General features: G+C 36.7%; 1 protein-coding gene across 2 annotated transcripts; it reads left to right on the plus strand.

The window, feature by feature from the left end:
* The first annotated feature begins 17,737 nt into the window (after positions 1-17,737).
* On the plus strand, positions 17,738-19,636 carry LOC144998273 (uncharacterized). 2 transcript variants are annotated; one of them, XM_078958070.1, is made up of 5 exons: positions 17,738-18,157; positions 18,816-18,911; positions 19,004-19,052; positions 19,166-19,288; positions 19,427-19,636. In XM_078958070.1, exons 1-4 carry the CDS (start codon positions 17,762-17,764, stop codon positions 19,258-19,260), a joined length of 636 nt encoding a protein of 211 aa, XP_078814196.1. In that variant the 5' UTR covers positions 17,738-17,761; the 3' UTR covers positions 19,261-19,288; positions 19,427-19,636. The 2 variants fall into 2 exon arrangements, with proteins under 2 accessions (XP_078814196.1, XP_078814197.1); XM_078958071.1 differs by lacking the exon at positions 19,427-19,636 and having other exon boundaries at positions 19,166-19,289.
* Positions 19,637-20,704: the final 1,068 nt, after the last annotated feature.

Here is a 20,704-nt window from a genome sequence, read left to right on the forward strand (position 1 = left end):
ACCTACCGAATGCAGTGGATTGGGGATGGATGGGTAATGTTGGCTTGGAAGAGGAACTCACCCCATATTTGGTGAAAGAGTGTAACTTGGGTTATGCCAACATCACTTGTGATGGTTGGTTGCAATTGTTCAAGATCCAAGAGCCGGTATACGCGGAGTTGTGCTGGGAATTCTTCGCTACCATCTCATTCCGAGGTGGTAGTGAGTTTTACAATCCTAAAACGATCTCGTTTTCTTTGGGTGGGGAGCTGCGACAATGCAGCATGGTTGAGTTATCTTGGCGGTTGGGCATCTACGATCAAGACATGGCGATGACGGATTACTTTGAAGCCTTCTTGGAGAATACCTACAAAGAACTTCCCGAGGAGGTGGTGGCATCGACATGGTGGAGTACAATTGCTAACCGAGTCTACATACCTTCTACTGCTCAAGAAGGTCATATCCGTTCTCCGATCCACCGACTCATTCACCGGTTCGTTGCAAGCACGATCAACATGCGGAAGGATGGGGACAAAGTTCCCACCCTTGATATCTTTTACTTGTGGAGTATCATCACTCCCGACGTCTTCTGCAACCTTCCGTACTGCATTGCAAAATTTCTTGCGGAGGGGGCGGTCAAGGAGAAGATAAACTCGAAGATAAATGGGGGCATGTTCATTACTCGGCTTGCGAAATCATTTGGGATCTTGGATTTGCCGCAAGATCAAGCGCTAAAGATTATCCACCCTCCTCCGTTCAACACTGCACTTTATAGGAGGGCTCGGATAGTTGAAAATTTTGGTGATTCCTTTACTATCCCGAATGAGGATGAGCCGGCGGTCCCCGAGGAGCCGGGAAGGCGGGTTAGGCCAAGGAGCGAGCGGGTACGGGAAGACCCACCGGTTATTCCGGTGGAGGATAAAGAGGGTTGGAACCAAGTGGAGTACCGACACTACTTGGACGATATTGGGCGAGGGGTTAATTACACCAATCAATCCTTCGAGTATCTTTTCCAACAAATGCACATTGCCCCGAGGCCTGGACCCGGCTACCCGTATATTATGGATTGGGACGAGAGGATGCGAAGAAGGGGTGGAGAAGGAGGTAGTGGAGCTGGAGGAGCCGGAATGGAAGAGGAAGATTGAAGATTTTGTTTTGTTTTGTTTTGTTTTATTTATGATGTTTGTTTTAAGACAATTGTGGACATGTTGGATATGGTTATGTGGTTGAAATATTAGTGTTACTGTTAGTTTTCTTTTCAGGTATTGAAGCTAGGAAGCATGCTAATTAGGAAGGGTCAAGAGAGGAATGGGAATCTTTATGAGTGATTATGGAGTCTTGTTCCTAGGATTGAGTCTGTACGAGTCGAGAGTCTTATGGAGTGTTGCTGCTTAGGAAATTCGCGTGAGAGTGCATTTATATTTCCATTTCAACACCAAGGTCAAGAGAGACAGCAGTTCAAAGAAATCTGGAAATATACGCCCTACTCGCCGAGTGCACTAACACTACTCGGCGAGTACATCTGCTTTTACACGAACTGTTTTGCCATCGAGTTCTACTCGCCGAGTCTATACGCCTACTCGCCGAGTAGCCTGCTGCATGAGAAGTTTCTGAATTGCTCTGGCTAATTTTTTCTGCACTATTCATATACTCTTTATGAATTACTACTGAAGATTGTTCAACAATCCTTTTTCCTTGGAGTTTTTCGAGCTATCAACCACACGAGACGTATGACGCCCGTGCCATGGATGAGCTGTTCCCATGGTTAAAGTTACTAGAAGAAGGAGTTGAAGAGAGAGTGTCAACCTAGCGACTGCTACCCCAGGGGAGTTTGTTCCAACTTTTTCTCTATTTGCATTTTTAGTTGGTATAATATGCAATGAGGGCATTGCATAAAATAAGTGTGGGGTAGGGGGTTAGTCACATCTTAGAACACTTAGAATCTTAATTTAGGCTAATTGTTGCATACCGGAAAATGTTTAGGTCTTAAATTAGAAAACTTTGGTAAAAAACAATTAGGATTCCATATTAGAATTGTGTTAATAATTGCATGAAAACTCAAATGTTTAGTTGAGCCTATATACGTTCGAGTGCATTTGTGGCTTCCTTATTTCAGTGAAATCATGAGACAAAAACACGACCTTGCTCAGCCTGAGGGATGCAATATGTTTAGCAGCCTAAACCTGAAATGTATTCAGGAAAGTTTTTATCATTAGCCAATAAAGGTTGAGACTGGGCGCCCCTGCTTAAGCATGTAGGGATTTGAGTGAAAAAAATTGAGAAATACATGAAAAAAAAAAGAATTACTAGAAAAAGTTATAGGAATTTTGGAGCAAATGAAGTGAAGATCTAAAGATCAAAGTTCCAAGAAATCTAAAAAGTTGAAGATACCAAAAGTCAATACAAGTTGGTGAATTCAAAGATATCAAAGATCAAATATCAAGAAAGTGAAGAATTCAAAGAGCTCCATAGTGGTATCATGAAAAAAAAAATTGTAATTCTAGAATATGTGTGCTTGGGTTGCTCAATTAAAAATACCTTGAGGGTAAAGAGATTTTCTGAGGATGGATTCGGAGGGTTGCATAAAATGAGCATAGTTCAGGGTGAGTGGGCGAATGTTTATGAGGATTGTGAGTATTTGAAGTATGGGGGGTTTTTAGGAAATTTTAGACACAAATGCATGCGTTGCGATTCTGGCATAATGGTTGGGTTGGATTGGAGTTATTATATGTGATTCTAATATGTTTAAAATCTAGTTTTGCTTGGGGGCAAGCAAAAGTCAAGTGTGGGGTATTTTGATATGTGCATAATTAGTTAATTATTTAGCATATATTCTTAGTTATTTTTGATTAATTATGTGAATAATGTGGACAAAAGGTACTTAAAATGTTATGAATTGTGTTTTCAGTCCAAAAGATATGCTTGGAAGCAAAAAGGAGAAAAGGGAAGCAATTGAAGATCAAAGAGTGAAAGAAGGTGATATACTCGGTGAGTAGATCGACCCTACTCGGCGAGTACACGAGGATATTCCAGAAGATAAATACGACTGCTGATTCAAGATGGATAAGTATGGATCTACTCGGCGAGTTGATTCTACTACTCGCCGAGTACACCCTGTTTTGGGATATCTATAAAACACGAATCCTTATCTCATAGGAAGGACCCCCTGGCGATTTTTGAAGGTTTAGCTGCGACTAAGAGATTTAGAAGGCGCTAAGGAACCCTAGGCTTCACTATTTGGAAGAATTCAAGCAATTAGGTTAATTCTACCACTTAGACTTAGGAATTGAACATGTTTGCTTTAGTAAACTTTGTTTTTATGTTTGTTTCTACTACAATTATGAGCTAAATTCGTTTTTGTTTCTGTTTGGGGAATACCAAAGAACTCCTATGGTTTGATTATTGATTATTGATTAATTGTCTTTTGGTGATTTATTAAATTAAGTTTGTTAAAGAACCTTATGTATTAATCACTACTATTTTCTGTTAATTGGAAGGCAATTAGGTTGCATGAACATCATTTAATTGTTAACCTCATATGTCTATGTGAATGCTAAAGCATATGCTTAGAAGTAATGATTATGAAACTAAGATTAATAAGAAAATAGGAAGATTAATGTGTGAGCTTGTTTGAGAAACCATCAACAAGAGGTTAATTGAATTAATAACTTAATTGACAATTACAAATCTTATTTAATCCAAATAATTAATCTATGGAATTAATTAGTTTAAACACTTGATCAACGCTTAAATTAGTTAATTGTCTAAGGGTTAGGAGTAATGAATATGAACCTAACTATTATAATTGGTAACCAATAGCAATTAATCTATCTTAAACTTAAATAACCATAGGAGTGAATTGGTTGAACCTAAATGGAAACATTTTTATCAAATTTGGTGAATAGTTTTTGCTTTAGTTAATTAGTTAATTTAGTTTGTCTAAGTTTCTAGTCTTGCAAAACTAGAGAAAAAACCTTTACTTTTATTATTTGTTTTAGTTAAAATTAGTTATTAGTTTAATTTTCCTTTCCCTGAGTTCGATACCTTACTTATCAATCTATACCACTTAAAGACAGGTTCACTGCCTTTGTGTGCTCAATTTATTAATAAAAAGTAGGGATAAAACTAGTTGGTTTTACACACATCAATATCCTAGAGCATCTGGATGGTCCGCTTACATTGACTGTCAATCTGCGGATGGTAGGCAGTGCTAAAGTGCAATCTTGTAGCCAATTCCTCGTGGAACCTCTACCAAAATCGAGAAGTGAGCCCAACATCTCGATCAGATATAATGGAAACTTGAACACCATGACCAACAACGATCTCACGCACATACACAACAGACAAATTATTGGCCGAGGAGCTCTCCCAAATAGCTAGAAAGTGGTCAGTCTTGGTCAGACTATCTACTATAACCCATATCGCATCAAAGCCCTTGGCCGTCCAAGATAATTTAATTATGAAATCCATGGTGATCTATTCCCATTTCTATGTGGGAACCTACAAAGTCTGAAGCTTATTGTGCGGTTTCTAATGCTCGAGCTTGACCATTCGATAGGTCAAGCACCTCTCAACGTACCAGGCTGTCCCCTTCTTCATGCACGGCCACCAGTAATTGAGTCTCAAATTTCAATACATCTTGGTGGCTCGAAGTGTATCGAAAATCTACTCTTATGTGCATCCTCTAGCACAATCTGTCTGATCCCGCCAAAATATGGTACCCAAACCCGACGACACGGGGTTAACAATCCATTACTATCGGTAGAAAACCTATCAATCTCACCCCTAATTATGTCCTGCTTCCAATTTTCCTTCTTGACTCCCTAAGCCTGAGCCTTCCTGGTCATATCCAAAAGCGGCGAGTTAATAAATACCTTCATATATAAGCTCCCAACAAAAGAACTAGCTGATTTGAGGCTCAAAGCATCACGGCCACATTCGATTTTCCCAGGTGGTAAAGAATCTCACAGTCATAATCCTTGACCACATCAAGCCATCTATGCTGCCACATATTTAGATTTCGCTGATCCATGAGATACCTCAAACACTTGTGATCCTTGTAGATAGTACATCAGAACCTATAATGATAATTTCGCCAAATCTTGAGGCAAAACACCACTACCCCAAACTCCATATCATGTGTCGGATACCGAACCTCATGTGGCTTCAGCTACCTAGAAGCATACGTAATAACCCTCCCTCGTTGCATGAGTACTGCCCCCAAGCTAGTGATAGAAGCATCATAATAAACGACAAAATCCTCCACACCCTCTGGGAGGGTTAAGACCAGGGTCTCACATAACTTCTATCTCAGTGTCTGTCACACCCCCAAACCGGAACGACGGAAACGTTCGGGGGCGGATGACTTCATGTGGTAACGTAACAAATGAATACATAGTAAAGAAAGCAATACAACCATCATATATATAATTGAAAGTTTACATTGTTTAAAAGAGTACATGTTTAAAACCAATTACAATAAGATGTCAAAATATGAAATTGAACTAGTGTCGCAGCGTTCCTTCTTCAAAAGCTGTTTAGTACCTGTAATTACTGAGTCCCTGGGACATACAAGTAGTTTTGAAAGAGTAGATCAGCATTTAAGCTGGTGAGTTTCATAAGCATTTAATGATAGTATTTGTATGAAAATGAAATGGTTCGTTTTTGTTCGTTAGTCTCTAGAAAATCCCATATTTCCTACTGGTATAAATGTACCCTTAAATCAAGACCAATATATGTTAAAAAGTTGATGTTTTTCCATCTATGAGTAGTGGTTAGAAGTTCCAAAATTATATCACAATTGGGTTTTTCATGCATAAAATAAATGAACTTATGTAAGTATAAAACCTCCATTATATCTGAAAACCCCCGTAAATCAATGTGTTTTTAATACTCTATGTGAGTTTTATAACCATACTATTGACAAGGAATGCCTATACACAACGTTCTTCAGGCATTGGAATGTTCTGACGTTTGTCACCCCAAATGGTGTACTGTAGCTAACAGTCAGGGCGCGGGGTTGTCAAGCCCGTATAGATCTATACACAAACACCATGCTCCCCCTCCAAGGGATTCTGGTATATAATACGGGACTTGAAATGTGTACTCGTACGTACGTGAAGTTTAATGTCTCACAAAACTTAGTATAAAACAGATTACATGTGAAAATGTTCGTTTGTTATTGTATATGAAAGTAGCTTCTTTAAATAGTATTTCCATGTATGTAAAAGTTCGTAGTATTCTCGTAAAACTATACCTATTATAGTTTCCTAAAAGTGTGTTTCGTTTGTATAATAACCCCTTAGTGAAAATGCTCACTTGTTATGAAAAATATAGTTTTTGTAGTGCCAAAACCGACACACATAAATATAGTATAAGCAGAGTGTCTGATTTATATAAATACATAAATCATTTCTCATTTCAAAAGATAAAATGTTGTCGTGGTATAATTTGCATATGAAAGTTTCCCTATAATAGTTATAAATCACATATGATATTTTTGATAAAACGTGTATAGTGAAAGTTTATATAACACACAATAATAATCGAGTGTTTTACTTGTATTCCCCCCTTAAAAGCATATAAAAGTACCCATAAAACATTTAAAAGTGTGTATTATAGGGGTATGAACTCACTTGAAAGATCGGAGGAGGCGGGATGAAAACCGGACAGAATTTCGACTCGAGAAAGCGGATTTTCTCGGGAATCTCGGGAGCACAAACGACCTTCGGGACTTGAGCAAAGTGATCGGGGCTTCAGGGTAGCACGGGCAAGAAAAACGAGGCAAGAACGCAAGAGAAATGAGAGAAATGGTGCCCTTTATTCGGAACCCTCACATCCCTTTTATAGGGGCTGGGAACCGCCTCGGTACGCTGGGCGTACGCGTGTACGCATGACCGAATCCTCGACTGCCTCGGAGCTCGGATGGGACGGGGCATAGCCTCGCATAGGGCGCGACGTGGACGATCCGAAGCCAAGGCCTCGAGTACGTTGGGCGTAACCGTGTACGCTGGGCGTACTCGCATGACTCAGCCTTCGGATAATACCGAAAATTTCAATAAAAAAAATATATTTATTATTTAATAAACTTCCAAAATTCATATCTTCTTCATACTAACTCCGTTTTCGACGTTCTTTATATCCACGCGTAGGTGAGACCATACTCTACAACTTTCGTTTAGATCCCGTTGGCAAATTTTGAAATTATTTTTATTTTTTATTTTTAAAAGGTCGCGATAAGAAAATTTCTTTAGAAATTCATAACTTCTTTATCTGATGTCAGTTTTTGCCAAACTTTTTACCGCTGAAATACCATTGTCGAGACCTTCGATTCTTGTTTAGGTCATTACGGCCAAAAGTCGCTCGATCTCCGATTCGAGTTTTTAGCCGTCTGTCGTTAAGCCGAACTTGAAAATTTTCTAACTTTCTTATACAATGTCGGATTTGGGCGTTCTTTTTACGTACGATCACGGTTTAATGACATCTAACATAATAGGTAATTTAATTAGTGATTCTTGGATATTTTATTTTCAAAATTAATTTTATTATAACGAACGTGGTTACAATACTTGACTTTTTAGGTCGTTTACATATAGTTGAAATATCGGGTTGTCACAGTGTCTCAAATGCAGCCGGCTGCTCAATCCCCTAACAAAAATCCACGTTCTTCCTCGTCAAACGAGTGAGAGGTACAACAAATTTGGAGAACTCCTGAATAAACCTCCGATAATACCCTACTAGACCTAAAAAACTCTTGATCTCGGAAGGAGACTCTAGGACCTCCCACTGCATAACGGCTTCGATCTTGGACGGGTTGACCAAGATCTCATTCTGGTTGACGAGGTATCCTAAGAACTAGAACTCCCGCAACCAAAACTCACACTTCGAGAACTTGTCATAAAGCCTCTCCCTCCTCAATACTCCTAACAGCTCTCGAAGGTGCTCCTCAAGATACTCCCTAGTTTTGGAATAGACCAGGATATCATCGATAAAAACTATAACCGAACGATCAAGCATTGTTCTGCACACCTGATTCATTAAATCCATAAATACCACTAACACATTGGTGAGACCAAAAGGCATCTTCATGAAATCATAATGACCATAACGAGTTCGGAACACTGTCTTATCCATATACTCCTCCCTAACTCTCATCTGATGATAACCTGACCTCACATTGATCTTGGAAAACCAAGATGCACCTTGTAGATGATCAAATAGATCATCAATCTATGGAAGTGGGTAACGGTTATTCACTGTTAGCTTGTTTAACTCCTGATAATCAATACACATGCGGTGTGAACCATCCTTCTTCTTCATAAACAAAATCGGTGATCCCCAAGATAAATTACTAAGTAAGATAAGCTAATTTCCCAACAGATCCCGAAGTTGAGAGGAAAACTTACTCTGGTGGTGCTAAACGGTATGACGCCTTAGCAATTGGTGCAACACAAGGGATCAGATCGATCCTAAACTCCACTTGCCTCGTAAGAGGCACACGGAGTAATTCCTCCAGGAACACATCTGGAAATTCTATGACTACAGGCACATCTGAAACTGAAACCCCGTTTTCCACCGGAGTGTCAATCACATACGCTAGATAACCCAACCACCCATTTTGAAGATATTGTCGTGCCCTGGCGGCTGAATAGAAAGTTGAACCAACTCTAGTACCCTCTCCATAAATAATTAGTTCCCCCCCACTTAGGGTTCGAACTACCACCTGCTGACCCTCACAGTCAATCATTTCCCCAAGCCTACTTAACTACCCTTTCCCTACTCCATGCACACATCCCCCATAGGGATAGGGATCAAATCGATAGGGTAAGACACCCCAAAAATCTCCAAAGTACAACCCCAAAAAAAAGATTGATACAGAAACCCAATGTTCTTTAGCGATGGAAACTCTCAATGAGGAATCCAACTCTCCAAGAGACATGTCAAAACTCCTATTGAATGAATGAGACACAAAGGACCGACTCGCACACAAGTCAAAACGCACAAGAGCAGGAAAGGAGTTCACTAAGAAGGTACCTAATAGGAATACAATCATAAGAATACAAAAAAACATCTTGATAGAATCATAAATGAAAACATACCAGTAATGACATTCGCCACCGCCCTGGCCTCCTCCGTTGTGACCTAAAAAGCATGATATCGTGCCCTTGGTGGATCCACCTTACCCTGACGTCTATCTGTGATCCTCATAGTAGAGGTAGCAGGTGCCTACACGTGTCTAGCTACAAGAAAGGGTATTGGGTCTTCACATGGACCTCCTAATCACAATGGTAACAAATCCTGGTGTTCAGTGGCGAAGCTTATTGGCGACAATCCTTCGCAAAGTGTCATTCTCTACCATAATTGTGGCATGTTGTCGATAATCAATACACCCCTTCATAAGCTATCCCACGGTTGTGTAATGCCTGTTTTCCTGGATGAATCGATTTATGGTTTCAGGGAGTCAAAAGGTTGGATTTTGGAAGAAAGGAGCCTTACGACGTGAGAATGGGCTACATGAAAACATTTGCTTGGGACTGGTCTCACGACATGAGACATGGAGCTCATGACATGAGAGTTGATGTAGCCCAAGCCCATGATCATTTTAGGGTTTATTTTGTATTTAAGCATCTCTAAACTCATTTTAGGGTTTCTTATTAGCCCCAAACCTCTTTTACCTCAGAAAAACCCTAGCCTTCATCCTTGCTTGATTTTTAGTCATTTTGGAGCTTTTATTGGTTTGGAAGAAGGAGAGAAGAAGAAAAAGAAGAAGGTGTTATTGTGTTGATGCTTGCAATGAATCTTCATCATCATCATCCTACATTGTTTTTGGACCATTGTGAGTATAAAAAATTCTTCCTTTATTGTTTTATTAGGACAGATCTAGGCTTTGTCCCGTTTTTCCTCTTGGTTGTGCAAGTTGATGAATGGAAACCATAAATTTGGCAAATTATAAGTTATTAGGGTTTTAAGAGTGATATGGAGTTCAGATCTAGTGAATGGTTGAGTTTTGGAACCTTGCATGAAAGTTGAATGTTTTTTCTTTAACTTTTGACCAAAATGAGATCTAGAAATGTATCTGACATATATGTCTCAAAAGCATCAACTTTCCAGTTTATAATGGAGTTATAAGACCCATAGAAAGTTAGGGTTCAAGGCTTAATGGATTAAGGATTTAAAAGTTGGACTTTTGGATTCATATTGTGAAAGACCCCTTTCATATTTAACATTATTATTACTCAAAGCATGCTACATGCATATTCATAAACATATTTTACATATATGGTCCTATTATAAAAGACTGGATACAAACCGACTATTAAGATTTTTACAATGTTTTATATATTACATAATTTTACATATATGGTCCTATTATAAAAGACTGGATACAAACCGACTATTAAGATTTTTACAATGTTTTATATATTACATAATTTCCCAGGAAATTATACACTTAATACAAAAGCTATAATGTTATATATTCTACATCTTCTACCAGTACATGACTATGCTGGATGCTTATCACCTGCAATAGTTTAAACATTGAGAGGGATAAGCGGGTGATGCTTAGTGAGTTCAGTAACAGTTACAATATAACGTTATTCCATATACATATCAATATGATAGAAGTAAGGAGGGATAAGAACAACAAAGGCATATGTGTATCATATGACAGGCTTTCCATATCAACAAATGATCTGATTCAAAGATTTACAATCAATGAGATACAAAAATTTCAACATAATATACATCAATAAGACTCCCGCCCAAGTGGCACAGAAACTAAACGATTTATGAATTATCATTTGGCTAGTATTTATAGGCCAATGCCAAAGTGATGCTTACTCGTTAACTTCATGGAAAAAGGCTACATACCAATACCAAAGTGATGCTTAGTCATTCACTTCATGGTCAAAGGTATAGCTCATTATCACAATAACATGGGAAAGCACATTACACATATAACACATAACATACAATTGTCCCTATATTGAACTCACCGTGAAATATTCGATAAATAAAATGATAATTTGGGCAGCACTTCGTCTCTAAAATGACTTTCTATGACGAAACTAGGGATGTTAGTTGAAAACCGGGCCTTATGCGGGCAAAGTTTCAACTTGAAAAGATTATTTTCTCAGGTCTTCAGTGCGTCAGGAATTGCTTCAGGTGTCGAGGATGTTTCCTCGTCTCTTTAAATATTCTTTTACGACGAAACCAGGATGTTTTCTTCAAAACCGGGCTTCACGCGGGCAGAGCTTCGACTCAAAAACTATTTTTCTCGAGATCTTCGGACTTCGGGACTTGCTTCGGGTCTCAGGAATGATATTGGGGCTTCGGGATATTTATTGCAAGAAAAACGAGGTAAAACGGGAGAGAGAGAGAGAGAAGAGAAAATGAGCAAAGAAACTCGGCAGCCTCGACTTCCTTTTATAGGAGGCTGGATCCTTGATTTACGCTGGGCGTAATTAAAGTTTACGCTGGGCGTAACCTGGATAAGGTCGCTGACTCCCCCCCCCCCCCCCCCCCTTCGGATAATATCGAAATTTATAATTAAATTGAATATTTTAATTATTTAATAAACTTCAAAAATTAATATCTTCCTCATACAAACTCCGTTTTCGATGTTCTTTATATCCACTCGTAGGTGAGACAACGTTCTACAACTTTCGTTTAGACTCCGTCGGCTAACTTTGAATTTATTTTTATTATTTGTTTTTAGTAGACCGGGACAAGAAAACTCTGTTATAAATTCATAACTTCTTCATCCGACGTTCGTTTTCGTCTGTCTTTTTACCGTTGCACTACTATCAATAAGATCTTTGATTCTCGTTTAGATTGTTTCTACTAAAAACCACTCGATCTCAAATCGAGTATTCGGGCTGCATAGGGCTAAGTCGAAACTTAGAAAGATCATAACTTCCTCATACGAAGTCAGATTTGGATGTTCTTTTTATGCACACTCACGGTTTAACGAACTCTACAATTTTCGTTTAGATTGCTAAGGCTAAATATCACTCTAACGTAAATTCACTTTTTACGTCATTCAGCGTCGTGTCGGTTCTGTCGCGAAACTTCGACAGGTCATAACTTGTTCGTTATAACTCGGATTTCGGCGTTCTTTATATGTACAGAACCCTTGTAACATATAATATAACTTAGTTAAGATTATTCATTCTAAATAATCTTTCATCAAAAATTCATGTTTGATGATTATCGTTTCTAAATTGACTAGCCCTAATCTACAGGCGTTACAATTATCTCCCCCTTAGGATGATTACGTCCCGGAATTATCAACGAAATAGGGCTTGTATAATGATTCCATAAGTTATCTCTTCATCCTAAGTATTAATCGTAACTTTTATGTCTCCTCGAAAGAGTATTTAACTCTAGCACTTCTTGACTGCAGACGATGCTCAATCTTGCATCTGCTTTTCTTACCATGTTGTACTTTCAATCTTAATCTTTGAGTTACCAAATAAGTCCTTAGTGAGGACTCCTTCTTCTTCTTCTTAGGATAAGTACTTTCCCTTATCTATTGTAACATAACGATGAGTCATGTTCTAATGACCTCTCATCGTATGATGCAACACTTAGACTCAAGTCTCTTAGAGTCAAATTTCAGAATGGAATATACCTTCATTCGTATTCTAATGTGATATAATCACATTTTAGCATGTAGCATTTCTAGCTACTAACTTCTTTAACAACGAGCGCGATGCTATCGGTAGCATTGATTTCAATCTTCTGACCTCAGTCAGATGCTACATTGAACTTGGTTCTCTGAACCATGTAACAAACTCATCGTAGTTGGACTCAATTTGATATGACCACTAGGGTCAGAATAACAATCATCTCACTAGTCATTACCGAAACGATGGTAACAACATACTTGAATAAAACGAGACCAATCACTAGCTTCTTGGTAACCTTGTGACTTTCCTTGATCCAAGCGTGAGTCCTGTGCTTCCAATAGTATAGATCTCTACTACTATTCACACCTACTCATACTCGTCCTAAGTATTGTCCCGCAATCGACCAAGTCACCATACAACAATCATAAAATCATTTAACACATCAGATAAGAAAACCAGGGTTTATATTAATTCTCGAAACGATTACACCAAAATTCAAGTTCACCCTATACTATGACTCTAACAGGCTACGCTTCCTGATACATACTTTATATATTGATACAAAGTCTTCATTCTTGATTCCTCGCGTTGTTTTCTGCTTCGTCGAGGATCATGTGGAATGCCTTTGGCTTTGGTGGTGCCTCTAGCCTTGCTGCTTGATTTTTCTTTGGGTAGTCTTGCTTGAAGTGCCCTTCTTCGTTACATTCGTAACATACCTTTTTGTTGAATATACATTCATCAGTGTAGTGCCCATTCTTTCCACCTTTGAAACATGTCACCTCCGTGCCACATTTTCCCGAGTGCTTCTTCTTGCACTTATCGTACCATCTTGCTTCATCTCTTCCTCCCCCTCCAGACTTCGAGAATTTTCTTTTCTCATTATACCATGAAGTTCCTTCTAACTTCCTCTTCTCGCCAACTTCAACCTTGCTGGTGGCTCTTCCCGTAATCATATCTTCAACAGACTTGGCAGCCTAGATAGCTGCCTCCAGAGTAAGTGCCTGACGCACTGGCACCGCATACTCCCATGGAATTCCCTTTGCGTACCTATCGATTTTCTTCAGCTCATCTTGGATAATACGCAAAACAAACTCCATTTTTTCTGTGAAGTTATTGGTGTATTTATCGATGGACACACTACCCTTCTTCAATGTCAGAAATTGGTTCTCTAGCTCAAGCAGATTTTGGTCCGAGCAGTACTTGCGCTTAAATTGCACCAAAAACTCTGCCCAAGTCAGTTGTAGTGGATCATTAGGGCTTAAGGTCTTCCCCAGAGCATTCCACCAACGAACAACGCCACCTATGAACTGACGTACTGTGAACATGGTCTGTAAACTTGCCTCTACAACCACACGTCATGAAGGCTAGATCCATTTCTGAGATCCAATCCATCACTCTGATCGGATCCTCTTTTCCAGTGAAGGTCGATGGTTTGCAAGTCAAAAAGCCTTTGTACTTGCATCTAAGTCCATCAATTCCTCCCTCTTGTTTGTTTTGTCTGACCAATGGTGGGTTGGCTTGACCAACAATCCTACTGAAGTCACCTCATTCCGAATGCCCTTCATTCAACTCGGGCTGTTCAATCGGCATTGAAAGTTCCTCACGATTCTGCCGAAGCAGACGTCTAGTTTCATCTATTTGACGATCCAACATCGTCTGAATCATTAATTGTACACCAGCCATTGTTATTGGCTCAGGTGTTGCCGCTACAATAGGTACTCGCTCAATCACAGGTGGTTGATTCCTTTCTTCGTTCACGTTTACAACTCCACTTCTGGTTCTTACCATTTTTGATCTACACACCGAATATGGTGAATTCAGATCCTCAATCACGATAGATAATTAAATCATCTTTATAACTCTGAAATGTTTACATGCTAGTTCCAATACCGTAGTCGTACGCTTAGAATCCTAAACACATAAGGTTTCCAGATCTGGTCGGCAACATACCATGGATCCAAACAAATAATAGCATCGATATAGCTATCACACAAAACATTTAGCACATAAAAGCATTTTAGGCATCATTCTTACAATAAACTAGTGCTTGTGTCAATTCAGGTGTATTACTTAACATATTCTAGACACACTCTCACGATATTTACTTAGCATTCTAAGTTTAAGTCTAGAAATCCTACAAATTCCTAGTTCGCTTAAACTAATGCTCTGATACCAACTGTGACATCCCCAATTTCACGGCCAGAAAAGACCGATTTGTTTATGCTTTGTTTTTAAAATCAGAGTAATCTTTTTAAAGAAAAAAATTGCGGAATTTGTTCTCAAAACAAAATATGATAAGAATTTATCAAAAGCATTTCTTAAAGAAATGTATTTTCATTATATAACAAAATCTCGGGATGTCATGTTCCGATACAGACACATAAGCATAAACAGAACTTACATATAATTACACTAATAATTTACATCTCCTTTAATCTCTTAGTAAAATAAGTCTTTGTATTGATACCTATGATACAAAGAAAACTGAGAGGGTCAGGCTTGGGAGCCTGGTGAGCATACAACGTTTTTAACCCACAATAATATAATTATTATACTTAATCATCAAACAATCAACCCAATTACCCATCCCAATTATCTTCTTTAATTGTTAATGTTTTACCCTAAGAATCAACTATTCTTCAATCATTTATTCCTAAGGATTGACCTAAGGAATTGACACAAAATCCATCGCTACATAAGGCACATCTGCCAAGGTTATCCTTTAAGCGCCTCTGCTCGGATTACAACATACACTATTAGACGTATCTGCCGACATTATGACATACTATTTTAGGTACATTTGTCGACATTATCCTTTAAGCGCATTTGCCAAGATTACGACATTCACTATTAGGCGCATCTGCCAATATTATCCTTAAGTGCATCTGCTAGTATTATGACATTCTCCATTTGGTACATTTGCCAAAATTATTCCTAAGCGCATCTGCTAGTATTATTACATTCACTATCGGTGCATTTGCCAATATTATTCTTAATCATTTTTCGCACCTCATCATTTATCTACCCATGTTTTCCCCAATATAATAGTAGATATAAAACACATATACAGTTTAACTTATTTAAAACCTGTATCAAACATTGCATTCAACACCAATCTCAAATAAACAAACAACTTATTAACACATATCACATATTTTATAGTTAATACTTCGTATTCAACACTCATCTCAGATAAACAAACAACTTATTAACACATAACACGTATTTCATCGCAAATACTTAATACTTACGTGTTAGAAGAAAGTAACTACACACTTACTTGATTAGACGATGATCCGACAACACCTCGTCTCTTTAAATATTCTTTTACGACGAAACCGAGATGTTTTCTCCAAAACCGGGCTTCACGCGGGTAGAGCTTCAGCTCGAAAACTATTTTTCTCGGGATCTTCTGGCTTCGGGACTTGCTTCGGATCTCGGGAATGATACCGGGGCTGCGGGATATTTATTGCACGAAAAACGAGGTAAAACGGGAGAGAGAGAGAGAGAGAGAAGAGAAAACTAGCAAATAAACTTAGCAGCCTTGACTTCCTTTTATAGGAGTCTGGATCCTCGATTTACGCTAGGCGTAACCTGGATAAGGTCGCTGACACCCCCCCCCCCCATTTGGATAATGTCGAAATTTATAATTAAATTGAATATTTTAATTATTTAATAAACTTCAAAAATTCATATCTTCCTCATACAAACTGCGTTTTCGACGTTCTTTATATCCACCCGTAGGTGAGAGTACACTCTACAACTTTTGTTTAGACTCTGTCAGCTAATTTTGAATTTATTTTTATTATTTGTTTTTAGTAGACTGGGACAAGAAAACTCTGTTATAAATTCATAACTTCTTCATCCGACGTCCGTTTTCGTCTGTCTTTTTACCGTTGCACTACTATCAACAAGATCTTCGATTCTCGTTTATATTGTATCGGATAAAAACCACTCGATCTCAAATCGAGTATTCGGGCTGCATACCGCTAAGTCGAAACTTAGAAAAATCATAACTACTCATACGAAGTCAGATTTGGATGTTCATTTTATGCACGCTCACGGTTTAACGAACTCTACGACTTTCGCTTAGACCGCTAAGGCTAAATATCCCTCTAACGTAAATTCACTTTTTACGTCATTCAGCGTCGTGTCGGTTCTGTTGCGAAACTTCAACATGTCATAACTTGTTCGTTATAACTCGGATTTCGGCGTTCTTTATATGTACGAAATCCTTATAACATATACTATAACTTAGTTAAGATTATTAATTCTAAATAATCTTTTATCAAAAATTCATTTTTGATGCTTATCATATCCAAATTGACTATACATAATCTACGGGCGTTACAGTATCCTTCAAAAGATGATTATAACATATTAATCTCAAAACTAAATCCCAATTCAAATATCTTGAATGATAGATTTTGATTGTTTGGAAGAGGAGTGACACGGAGATTGTCCATATAATTGATTACATGGCTCTAAAATTGAAAGATAATATCAATTACTAAAAATTTAATGGTAGCAAGGTTATAAATTTGTATAAATTGGACTTTTTTTAAACATCTCTAATAATTGCAATTGTTGCATAAATATAAATAATCAATTATCCCTACTTTTATCAACTTTATAGGTTTTTTTAATATATTATTATTTTTTAATACTAATAAGTCTTTAAAACTTAATTTTCTTAAAAAAAAAAATTTTGTACAATTTTTTTTGTTTATATAGTTACTTTATAAAATTATTTTTCACACCTTATTTTACACCCCCCACAAATCTTTTTCCAAACTTTGTTTTTATATATTTTTAAAAGTTTGTCTTTTTGAAAATAATAAAATATATTTTTACAACTTATTTTATATTTCAATTTTATACTTGTATTTATTATAAAAGTTTTCATGTTCAACAAATTAATTTTTTATATATAAAAGTTGTAAAAACATATACAAATAATTTTATATTTTATACATTCAATTACAATATTCAAATTCAAAGTTTCTACTTTGATTAGTTTGTTGGAATTTGATTTAAATAAAAGAATCATATTAAATGTTTTTGGTTCAAATATTAAAATTCCCGCCAACATATGAACCCAAATTTGGTGATTCAAATCACTGCAGATTAACATCCGTTGTAAGGAGGAGATGAAAAGGAGGTCAACGAGAAAGTCACCGGCGGCGAATTTTCTCATGACGCCGCCGCCGTTGGTGGCGCCTGTAAACCGATCACCAAGTGAATCTCCCGAGATTATCAAATCCAGTTCAAGCTGCTTCACTACACCTACGAATTCAACCTCATCTCTCAATGAGGATCGCAGAAGCAACGACAACAACCGAAAAATGCATGCTGCAGAACCGCGTAACGCAACTTCTCCGATGCAGTCTCTCTCTTCACTGAGTAAAACAGGTAACAATATCGCCGATCTGAAGAAAATGACATCGTCGCGCATTAATTCAATCAAGCGTCAAATTGATCGCTCTTATTCCGATATACTCAAGGATATGGAAGTTTCTCACTCTCGTCTACAGAAACGATATAAGGTCAGTGAATATCTATCGTTCTTAGTGCTTGTATGAAGTTATCAGGCTGAATGGAAGTTGTTGATTGTAGATCGTTCTCTCATATCGATCTTAGCTGTGTAAAAGTTAATTATCTGCTAACCAATTGTACATCAGCTTTAGGAAGGTTCATCTCTGATGATCGATTTATATTTTCACATCGAACAAATTACGTTGATGAAATTAGATGTAGAACATGTAGATTTTGCTTGTAGATTTTCTCACGTATGCAATTTCATTCCTGATTAGTGATGCGCATCTCCTATTTCCATAATCATTACTTGAATACTATGTTTATATGCAATTAGAGATCGCAATGTCTTCTTCCTTGAATAAGATACGTTGAATTCATTTCAAATTTCTTAATGCGTTCATCTATATAATCCTCAGCTCATCAATGTAATTTTATATCCGTAAGAAACCTGGGGTCATGTTTTATGTAATTTTATACATATGCAACCACAGATAATGTTTGATAGCTTCTTTGATCATGTCTTTTCATCTGAATAACATTCAAAACCTTGTGTACAGCTATACAATTACATAATTCTATCACTATCTGTCGAAAAATTTCAAGTAGCTTCCATCATCTACCACCTATTCATCATGAAACCTCTCTCCCCTGTTGTTATTTCATAAGGTCCAAAATCAAGCATGTGAACAAACAATGACTGAAGTTGAAAAGGATTTCAAGAAGATGATTGACCACATGACTCAAACTCATGATGCAATGGAGGTTGGTTTTCCACTCATTTCCCAACACAATAACTTCTCAAAGCTCTCCATTATCATTACACATTTACATCTCTCACAAGATGTTTGTTTCAGGCATCATATACAGATCTCATAGCAGAAGCACAAGCCCGAGCAACTCGTTGTATGTTTCTATTACATTTTTTGTTATAACTTGAACTAAGAAGCATGTTTTCTTCTAAACACTCAAAGCTTATTCCAACTTGATTAAACTCTTTTCAATTCTTAAAATTTCAGTATGCAAAACAAGCATCCCTGGACTTTCACAATCTGTGGAGAAAGCCATTGAAGCATTAAGGAGCCATTATGGAGCTGCATCAACTTCCTCATAGACATAGCATTAACTTAAAAAATACTTAGGTGAGTAACCTAGTACTAGACATTGTACACATACTTCCTCATTTTATTGGCAAAATGACTTAAAAGTCCTTTTTATTTTGTTGTTGCAAACTTGTTCTCATATGCCTGTAATATACGAAGCTCCTTTATGTTTTTCAGGAAAAAACTTACTGGGAAGAGAAACTAGGGGTAAAAAGGTAATTCAACTATTTGTGGTTTATATGCTATTTACTGATACTAGTTTTTTATTCAAATTAACAGAAGAATTCGTTCATATGATATTATGATTATAACCATATATGATTAGATGATTAAACAATTGACAGAAGGAAATGAAAGTTCGAATTAACAAGGGATTAATGCGAAATGAGGAAAGGTGTATTAAGGATCTCTCTACTTTGATTAATTATTATTACTAAAATAATTATCTAATGTTATATAAATAAATGAGAAGATTTATGTTTTAAAATCTCCAACCTAACACTACAAGTAAGTTACTAAGTTTAATATTTTAATAATAAAACAATTTTTTTTACTATTAGACTATTTTATTATCACATAACACTTGTTATGTTTTAATTAAGGATCGTTTTATTTCTAATAATACTTAATGTTTTATAAATATTTATAAAAGTGACAAATAAAAATCTATATCGGATTCAATATCAAGGTCTGATAAAATTTTGTAGTGATATTTATGTAAACTAATCTTAAATTTTATGTTAATTATTTGATAACATGCATAAAACCAAGACTGGAGATTTGGTTCAATATAAAGAGTGTAACATCAAATTTGATGTGTTCTTATGGGGATTAGAGAATTTTAGGTTGTATTTGGTAGAATAGTTGAAAAGTTAAATTTTAAAAAGAAATTATTTATTTATATTTATCTTGATAAGCTAAAATGATAGCGTTAAAATAGTTCATAATACTACATTTGTCTAACGAACTATTTCAAATGTTTATGAAACACCGATTTATACACTTCATTACATCTAAAACAACAAATAAAGGTTTTTTATTTTCTGAGTAAGTCTCTTAGTTGTTTTATATTTTTCGTCAAATATAATCATAGGAAAACTATATTATTGCAGTTACACGCTATTTTTGTTTTTATTTACTAAGATCGATAACAGTTAGTTTACTCCAATCAAATAAATATTTATTTATTTGATTATTAAATACAAAAAGAAACAAAATTGAATTTTTCTATTTATACAAAACAAATTGTCATACTATTTCAAATTTCAAAACCCGATAACCCGGTTGGACCCATTGGGCTTTGTTCAGGCGGTTTTGGGTTGACTCGATGCCCACCTCTATTTTTCACTCTTTTCTTTTTTAATTAATTTCATAATTTTACTTATTTGATATAAAGCCGAATCAATCAACTCAAAATTAGATGATGTAAAATGCACTAAACTACAAATTTATTAG

Source organism: Lactuca saligna, chromosome 5 (assembly GCF_052625555.1).
Source record: "Lactuca saligna cultivar CGN05327 chromosome 5, ASM5262555v1, whole genome shotgun sequence".
Classification (NCBI taxonomy): Eukaryota; Viridiplantae; Streptophyta; class Magnoliopsida; order Asterales; family Asteraceae; genus Lactuca; species Lactuca saligna.

Excerpts from the sequence above, each read along its gene's own strand:
- LOC144998273 (XM_078958070.1), top strand. The coding sequence starts at position 17,762 with ATGAAAAGGAGGTCAACGAGAAAGTCACCGGCGGCGAATTTTCTCATG. Across the intron at positions 18,912-19,003 it reads AAACTCATGATGCAATGGAG|GCATCATATACAGATCTCAT; the intron begins GTTGGTTTTCCA and ends TGTTTGTTTCAG. Across the intron at positions 19,053-19,165 it reads ACAAGCCCGAGCAACTCGTT|TATGCAAAACAAGCATCCCT; the intron begins GTATGTTTCTAT and ends TTAAAATTTCAG.